Source organism: Nymphaea colorata, chromosome 7 (genome assembly GCF_008831285.2).
Source record: "Nymphaea colorata isolate Beijing-Zhang1983 chromosome 7, ASM883128v2, whole genome shotgun sequence".
Lineage (NCBI taxonomy): Eukaryota > Viridiplantae > Streptophyta > Magnoliopsida > Nymphaeales > Nymphaeaceae > Nymphaea > Nymphaea colorata.
In genome coordinates, this window is record NC_045144.1 from 12,418,422 (window position 1) to 12,427,590 (window position 9,169).

The window sequence follows — 9,169 nt, forward strand, 5'->3', positions numbered from 1 at the left end:
AAAACAAAACTGAATGATTAAGATAAACAGAATTGTGAAACGCTCTCTGTTTATAGTATTTTATTTTTCATTTAGAGTGAAAATACTTTCTTAAATGTATTTTAAAACTTTTCACTTTCTTAAATGTATTTTAAAAAGTTATCTTGTAAATAGAGCTGCTAAACTATTTGGGCCTGTAAATCATAACCTCTTACCGAAAACATTCACCTTGTAATACTTTTAAAAATCGCTGTGTAATTCTATACAGTTCTTTTCTTGAAACATCAATTGAAAATGCAAAGAGCTCAAAGTTTCATATGTCGGTGAACATTCTCTGGAGCAAACCCACATCTACCTTGGCCGCTTGTTATGGGGTTAATTATCTTGGCCTTGTCGAACGGACGAACGAGAGTCACCTTCTCCTGCGTCAAAAAAAAAAAAAAAAAATCGGATGCCAAACAGAACTCTGCAAAATGAGCCATAAAGCGAGGACTAGCAGGAAACCTTTCTCCAGTTCGACCCCCTTTTTTCTTCCTCCTTCTGTTGACCTGCACCAACGCCACCACTGTCTCTCTCTCTTCCATCACAACTTGATTGCGTTGCTTTTTTGGTTCTCTGCCATTGTCTCGCAGTTTCTCTGCTCTCGCTCTCTCTCTCTCTCTCTCTCTCTCTCTCTCTCTCTCTCTCTCTCTGAGATATGATTTCGACCGGCGGATGGGTTTCATCTGCTCGAATAATTCAGGGGGCTCCTTTCTTCTTCTTCGTCTTCTGTTTCTTCTTCAACCCCGTTCTTTCCGCAACAAATCCGAACTACACAGCCTGCGCCCCGCAGACCTGCGATGGGATCCTCATCCAGTACCCCTTCTCCCTTTCTTCCCAATCAGGCAGCGGATGCGGCTACCCTGGCCTCAACCTCCTCTGTCTTGACAACAACCAGACCCTCCTCCTCCAGACCCCCACCCTCAACTTCACCGTCAGCGGCATCGACTACTCTGCCCGCAGCATCGATGTAGCCATCGACCCCATGTACATGGAAGGTCCTGGAAACTGCCGGTATCCGCGGAAGAACATGACCCTTGAAGACATAAAGGGTACAACCGATCCCCTCCCTTTCATCTTCACCAACGGAGCCACGATACAGGTGACCTTCTTCTACAATTGCTCGACGCCTTCCAGTGGTAGCGGCAGTGGTGGTTACTCTGGGGATGGCGGTGTTTACGATTTCACCGTCAATGTGGTCCCTTCTTGTTCTGCCGCTGCTTCGCGTTCCTACGCCTTCTTCGGCGCCGACTCGCCTGGTACGGTTGCCATGAACTGCCAGTCCTCTGTGATCTTCCCGGTGTCGGCGTCGTCTACTGTTAACAATCTGGCAAGCACCTTGAGCGACAGCTTCTCCATGAATTGGACGGTCGACACCACGATTTGCCGCGGTTGCTCTGGGTCAGATGGGCGTTGTGGCTCTGACTCCAAGGGCAACTTCATGTGCTTCTGCCAGGATGATTCTCAGAATGATTCTCACCTGGCCACCTGCAACCACTCCGGTAACTCTCCCTCTCCCTCTTTCGTAACAACATAATGTTACAGATGGGCACCCCTCACTTTTTCGCTGTTGTTTTTTTTTTTTCAAAAAAAAAAAAGACTTTAGTATAAGAGAAAATATCAAGGTTTTTGGAGCTCGTTCAATCTGTCCACTCGATCGTTCGTTACTTTTCCGGTAGCTTTATGGTATAAAGCTGGTACTGTCTCGTCCGTTCCCCGTCTTTCCATTTTGTTCAAGAGCTAGAGGAACTGAAAGTTTACATGGAGAAGCGGTGATCATTCTACCAGCCATAAGGTTCCCTTCTTTTTTTTGGATCAAACTTCATTGAATAAATTTTTTAGGCAGGCCCTTTCTGTGTCGGAAACCTCCTTAATTTCCTCCCTCCGTTCCTTCTCATCAATTTGTTCCGATTAGGCACATTTCGATACCACACAACCTTCAACAACCTAATTAGAAAGTTTTTAAGTAGAAACGCAGTTCAAACTAAGTTCCTTTCACTGTCTCATTAAACTGTTGTATGAGAAAACATATGGCAACAATTTCAATATAAATAAAAGAAAAGGCTGCCCATGCATCTGATAGCATCAAGAAGAGGTCGAACGGAGCGGCTGCCTTCAAATTTTAACAGTAAGTCGTTTTTTTCGGGGTGTGTAGAATTTCGTGCGGTTATTCAATTAGTTTTGGAAGAAAAGGAAAAGTGATGGCAATTAAGATGGGGATGCCAATTTTGGTTTCATATTTTGCGTTCACAACCAGGTGGGTACATATGTTCATCTTCCTCGTGGCTAGGTCGGCTGCATGTCACATGGAAGGGCGTTTTCGACTTTTACAAATTTGGGGAAATTCTCCTCGTGCAGGTCAGTCTTCCCACCCACCCACCCACCCACCCGCGTTGACAAAAATGACAAACCATTGCCTGGAAGTCTGAACCTCCACGCTTTTGACTCTTCCTCTCATCAGCTTTCTTTCCACTCTGCCTCTCGTGAGTTCCAGTTTCTTTTTTTTAAAGAAAACTTTATTGTTCGTTTATTAGGTAAGTTTCTCGTCCAAGATAAGCAAGTGGGAGGTAGATGATTCCTATTGGATTATACATCATGATCTTCCGTCGTGTCGGTTACCCAAAAAAAAAAAGAGCAGGTCCCGTGTCCATATTTGCACAAATCATTTATCTAGTATTTTCTTTTTACTTGTCCCTTTTAAAAATTTTCATTTGGTTAAGTTATTTTTAGTTTTTTTTTTTTGTTAAATTAGAAAGAGAGAATAAGCTCAATTGGCTCAACGCCTAGGAGCCAGGACGATTCAATCGAATGCACCTGTCGGTCCTGTCCCAAACCACAATTCCTGCCTAACCTGTGTCGGACAGTAATCGACCCTGGGCCGAGCGGGAGGTGGACTTGCTTGATTCGGGTCCATCGGTAGACCAGATCTGCAGCCCGACCCGACCTGGTCTGATCTCGCCACGTGTTTCATGCAACAAGAAGGAATGAACCAGGAGTTTTCGCTTTCCACAGACTTGTCATGGTGGTAGTTGTTTTGATGTTTTATATTGGTGAGGTGCACTCATCATCCGGGCGCGACGGCCGGTCTCGTCTCTCCAGCAACCTTAGATGTAATTACCGGAAACCAATGGGCCTGCTGCGTGCTCTTTTTTACTCTTGTAGTTTGCCTTCTTAAGGTAGCAGAAGTGCAGCTAAACACCTGCACGATTGAAGCAATCTCTGCCTCTTAATTAGTGCTACAGGGTAAAGAATTTCGGTTTCTCTCCAATTTCTCTTAGGTTTAAAAACATTTCGCTTGCAGACAATGTCTAAGAAATGTGCGACATAGATTGTCCTTGTAATTGGTTATATATATATTATATACATGTACATACACACACCTCTAGTTGTCGGATAGAATTTTTTTTATTTTCCATCACCAAAATCTGTTTTAAAAAGTTCATTGGCCACGGTTTTTGTTTGGCCACTGTTCTTCAAGACGTTTAGCAACGATTTTTAGTGTTTTTAGTGATAGAAAATAAAAAAATCCTTCTGGCAATAGAGGTGGCCAACAGATTTCATCCTCTCTTTCTCTCTCTCTCTCTCTCTCTCTCTCTATATATATATATATATATATATATATATACAGAGAGAGAGAGAGAGTTCAGGTTATCAATCATTATCAGAAGTAGCCATATGATTCAGATCTAGGACAGTCAAAAGGGTAGCCCTCCATGAGAATGCATGAGATCATTGAAATGCCTCTGGTGGCCCAGATAGTGTTGGTTCATTTGTTCACTTTATATAAATGTTATATGGTTTCCTATCAGCACCCCAGTTACCCGAAATGCTTACACTCACAGACATTGCAAGTGCATATATCACACAGCACTACATGAAAATCTGCTCATGCCAGCAAAATTCTTCAGCACATATTTGATGATAGTAAAAATTTTCTTTTTGCTTCAGTAGTACTTCCACCATTTTGTTCCTTTTATTTGGCATGCATCATTCTAGCATCTAGAAAAATTTGCATTATCGAGACATGGGACAAAAGATAGTTTTTGCTGTCATCTGTTGTCCTTACATGCTAAGGGTGGTCTACATGAATAATTTCGCAAAATTTATTGATAAGTTAATAAAATAAAATTGCTATCGTCCTACACAGAGGAAGTCCTGTAAAAACATTTAAACTTTCTTTTCATAAGAGGCATGCAAAGTATATTTCTTGTTCCATTTGCAAGTAGTTTACAGTTTACACATTCTTATCATTGTTATTCAAGTTTTACAGTATTTAACTTCCATATGTTAATTACAGGAGGCAAAAAAACTGGAATAATAGCAGGTATGCACCCCATCTTATTGATCTCTTATATGCATGAGCAGATATGTGATCCCAACATGAAAGTACTTGGCCTCTCCATGCTCATCCTTCTTATAAACCATAAAATTTGAAAGCACTCAACTGAATTTATATAAAAGATTGAAAATTTCAGCATCAATTGCTAGCAGTAGCATGTGACTGTGTGAGACCAACATATTTCCCTGGAGAACCATAAATACTGCTATGAAGAATTATTTTAAAATTGTTCATGCAGCTCTTGCTATAGTTAAACGATCCTCTTTTCATAATTCATCCTGTTGAAAATTAACAATAAGCTGGTCGTAAAGTTCCCTGTAATGTTATAAAGTTTCCTTAACTCTGAACAATTTCTTTAATGTTCTTTGCCAACAATTGATAATAGATCGTAATTGGTGATGATAAATGGTCTACATAACCCAGTGGTTGGAGTACTTCTTTCATATGGTGGGAGTCATTAGTTCAAATCCAATAATAGGAAGAGGTATTTAGGTAATGGAGTCAACGAATGACAACTACTAGTCTACTAGGTTTTTCTACCCCTTCTTTTTTTGTTGATTTTGTACCTTCCCCTTATTCCACTCTTGCTCACTACTCTTTTTAGTTACATCGGTCAGATTGATTCTACTTGATTGTACTGAATCCAATATGCATAATGGATTATGTGGATCGGCTAGTACAAAACAACTGAGACTCTGCTCATTCCCTGGTTTGTTTGAGGGCTATTGCTTCTCTCTTGCAGAAGCAGTCATTCAGGAATTTGTGCTCAAGTTTGTATCTAGCCTGTGTTTTTTGGTCTTTTCCAACATGTCAGTCTGAATCAGAACAGTTAAAGGAAGGAAAATCCAACCACTTGTTCGTAATTAGCAGCTGATGAGTATGGATTGGAGATTGTCCACCCTTACAAGTTGAATTGGTCCAGTTTTTTTATGACTAATAGAAGTGCTTTCTTAGGTCTTCTTTCTAAAATTTTCTTTGTTAAGTCAAATTAGTTTGAACATGATAAAGTGGTTCAAGTCAGCAGCTTAGCAGAAACATGTTGATCAATTCCATCGATGGGTATAGATGGTACAAATTAAAGAACTGCAATAACCTTCCTAAGTATTCTGAGTAAGGAGTAGTCAAGCTTGGAGAATCAGTTTCTTTATTTTTTCTGCACGACACAAGCTGCAGAAGTTGTTGGTTGGTCCTCAAGGGTGGAAACAGTCAGTAGCTGAAGTTGGCAATCTTAAATTTTCTTTCATGAATATAACCTCTATTTTCATTGCCACAGGTGTGACCACAGCTTCTGGGCTTTTGATCATTGGAATGTTTCTCACATTCTTCTGGTTCCGTTACTATCGTGCCAAAAAGCGTTCTTCCTCTACCATCTATACTAAATCTACTACCTCCTCAATGACTTCAAGCCAATTTGATCTGGATAGCAGAAGCTTCCGGCAAAGGTATGGTGGCAATGTCACCATCTTCACATACAAGGAGCTCCAAGAAGCCACCAATGATTTCAGCTCCTCTAATGAGCTTGGTGATGGAGGATTTGGCACTGTCTACCTTGGGAAACTCCATGATGGCCGCAAAGTAGCTGTCAAGCGCCTGTACGAGAACAACTACAGGCGTGTTGCACAATTCATGAATGAAATTGCGATACTCTCCAACATCAATCACCCGAAACTTGTGCGCCTTTATGGGTGCACTTCACGCCATAGCCGTGAGCTGCTCTTGGTTTATGAGTACATAAACAATGGAACAGTTAGTGATCACATTCGTGCTTCACATGCTGGAAAGAGACACCTCAAATGGAAAGTGCGGTTGACTATAGCCATTGAAACAGCTGAGGCTTTAGCTTATCTTCACCAGCTAGATCCACCAATCATTCATCGAGATGTTAAGACTAACAACATCCTACTTGATAGTAAATTTCATGTCAAGGTTGCTGATTTTGGATTATCACGCCTTTTTCCAGCAGACGTGACCCATGTTTCAACTGCCCCGCAGGGCACACCTGGTTACGTTGATCCTGATTATCACAAATGCTACCAATTAACAGACAAGAGTGATGTTTATAGCTTTGGTGTAGTACTTGCAGAGCTCATCTCTTCATTGCCTGCTGTTGATATCAGAAGACACAGGCACGAGATCAATCTTGCTAATTTGGCAGTCAACAAGATCCATAATCATGAACTACATGAATTTGTTGATTCGTCTATTGGGTTTGAGACTGATGAGTGGGTCAACAGAACTGTGAGGGCTGTGGCAGAGTTGGCATTCAGGTGCTTAGCAGCAGAGAAGGAGGTGAGGCCCAACATGGATGAGGTTGCCGAGTCATTGAAACGTATTCAAACTGGGGAGCATTGTCCGGAGAAAAGAACATCCACAGAAATTAAGAGCGACACTGGTGCACTTCCAAAGCCTGATGGCCCTCTTTCACCAAACTCTGTAACGGATAAATGGGAAAGCCACTATACTACACCAAACAATACACCTAACACCAGTACGGGATAAGGTACACTCTCATTGTTAGCTCATGGAATTCCATTGTAGTTAATGACATCTTCTGGTCACAGTTTTTCTTTTCCCTGTAAATAGAGAGTTGTTACTGTATTTCTCTGTGTTTTCCAGTAGTATCGCTGCTGTGTTTTTGCAGCTTCTGTTGTTGCTGGAATTATGTTGTATGGTACAGCGGCTATTCCAATCCCAATTGTTTGGTCCTACTCATTATCAGTGGGACTTACTAAGCATCTGCTTGCTATTTTATTGTAATAGTGGATTTTGGTGTATCAAGCTTACTGTGCGCATCATCACTGCCCCATGTCTCTTTTCACTACTCTGAATCTGAATATCTTAGCAGAAGTTAATTTGTTTTCTCTCTCTCCCTCTCTTTTCTTTCACACAGACACACATACTACAATTAACAAGAAAGCAAGTAGGACCTGTTGATAAAGTTTCAGAGAAAAGCATTTGCATGTCCCATTGGTTTCCGGGACAAATGCAAGAAAGAATCAAGAAAAAAAAAATCCTTCGTGAGAGAGAGAGATAGAGAGAGGTTATCAATTAGAGAGTTAAGTACGACAAGGCAAAGTATGTGGTTTCTTGACCGACCATGATCATAGCCAAAGAGAGAGGTGCTAAAATGCAAATCAGCATCGATCAATAGTGATAGACCCTGAACTAATGCAATGTTACATTGCTAGAAACCACTCTCTCCTAAACTATCGTATCTCCTGATCCGACGTTTCTCTCTTTCACTTTCTATCATGCAAATTATGCTTAGAATAAGTGCAGAAGGGCTAGATGTTTGCTTCATCGAGCCATTGGTTCATCAACGTTCTTTTTATATGTTTTTGTTTAATTATTTGGAATTATGGTTGTCTATGTTTTGCCCCGTACAGACAATTCTAACAGGGAAGGCCCTTTGATGATTTATTAGCGTGAATATTCGATGCAAATTGACATTCTGAAGCATCATTATTTCAGTCCTTACAAAAGTGATAGAATCATAGAAGATAGTTACTACTAAAGCTTAACCTTCCAAGGATCACCAAAGAAATTTGAGGACTCTATTTCTTCTACCGATGGATCAGCGTCACTTTCCCATTTTCAGAAAAGTTATTTAGAGTAACAATTTCCTTCAGCTCAAACTAAGAAGGTTGCATGCTCAAACCTGCTAAAGACAAGATAAAGAACGTCTTGAAACTACCCTTCTTGCAAAGAAGCACGAGAGCAGAAGCTTGAAAGCTCTAAATTTGAGGGACCATGCGGCAATGGATGACAGCATTTTGTAGCTAGAACTCATATCAAAGGGTTTGGTTGAAAAGCTGAAAACGTCACACAGGACCTTGAAACGAGGTATAGCAGTTTTCTATATATGCTAATGAGTAAAAAACCGTTGTCTGATCATGCAAAAATGTCCATAAATTCCCTCTTGAAGAAGGACTAGTAGAAAAGCCAATCAACTAATGACGCCTCTGATTTGCAATAAGATCCGTACATCAGCGGACTCGGAGAATGGGATGTGCAGAAGGAAAATAGGATTAAAGTGCTGACGGCGGTCTCACTGAGCCCTAGAGCAGGACATCTGGGCAGTAGCTCATGTTAAATTATGTCTCCATAAACAGAAAGAGTCTACAGTCGATCATGCGTGAAGTGTGGATAACACGATCATTGACAGAGAATATCGTAGCGCCACAATATATGAGGCTGAAATTGACCAGACGTGATCATAAGTGAGGCTGACAGTCATGCACCAATAGCTAAATACCTCTTGCAAACATACGCCGTGTAATATAACCAATGACTAGAGTAATAAAAAACTTCATATTCAAAAAAAGAAAAAAAAAAAAAAAACTAAGAGGCATCTACATAACCTTTTAAATTCATGGTCCAGCTTTTGAGTTGATGTGGCTGTCTCTCCATGTTAGGGATAAAGAGCCTGCTGTGTGCTTCAAATCCAAGATCCAACACAGGCCAAATTGCCAACAAAGAGTTAACTCCTACACCTCATTAAGATCCTGAAATAATAAGATGATGTCATTGCCTTCCGTAGAATTTGACGGAATTGATTCTTTATGAACTTTATAGAAATCAAGAATTCAGTTTCTGTAAAGCTTCAAAAGATTGATCTAGCCACTTCTATATTAAGAGAACCTCTTTCCCCTAATCGTGCTTCAGGGAATTAAAGAGAGACATTAAATTGTGGATGCAGGTTCACACAAGCAAACCAAGTATTGACAACCTGCATTTCAAAGATCATGTTTTACATATGGGATCAAAAATATTGTCAAGGCTGACACTACAGGTTATGATATCAGATTGAAA

At 40.6% G+C, this 9,169-nt stretch overlaps 1 protein-coding gene across 1 annotated transcript; it reads left to right on the top strand.

Annotated features, from left to right (window-relative positions):
- Positions 1 to 390: 390 nt before the first annotated feature.
- Positions 391 to 7,152, top strand: LOC116257416 (LEAF RUST 10 DISEASE-RESISTANCE LOCUS RECEPTOR-LIKE PROTEIN KINASE-like 1.2). The gene is made up of 3 exons (XM_050078768.1): positions 391 to 1,520; positions 4,316 to 4,342; positions 5,631 to 7,152. The coding sequence occupies exons 1-3, from the start codon at positions 677 to 679 to the stop codon at positions 6,854 to 6,856; spliced, it is 2,097 nt and encodes a 698-aa protein (XP_049934725.1). The 5' UTR covers positions 391 to 676; the 3' UTR covers positions 6,857 to 7,152.
- The last annotated feature ends 2,017 nt before the right edge of the window (positions 7,153 to 9,169 follow it).

Excerpts from the sequence above, each read along its gene's own strand:
- LOC116257416 (XM_050078768.1), top strand. The coding sequence starts at position 677 with ATGATTTCGACCGGCGGATGGGTTTCATCTGCTCGAATAATTCAGGGG. Across the intron at positions 1,521-4,315 it reads GGCCACCTGCAACCACTCCG|GAGGCAAAAAAACTGGAATA; the intron begins GTAACTCTCCCT and ends TGTTAATTACAG. Across the intron at positions 4,343-5,630 it reads AAAAACTGGAATAATAGCAG|GTGTGACCACAGCTTCTGGG; the intron begins GTATGCACCCCA and ends TCATTGCCACAG.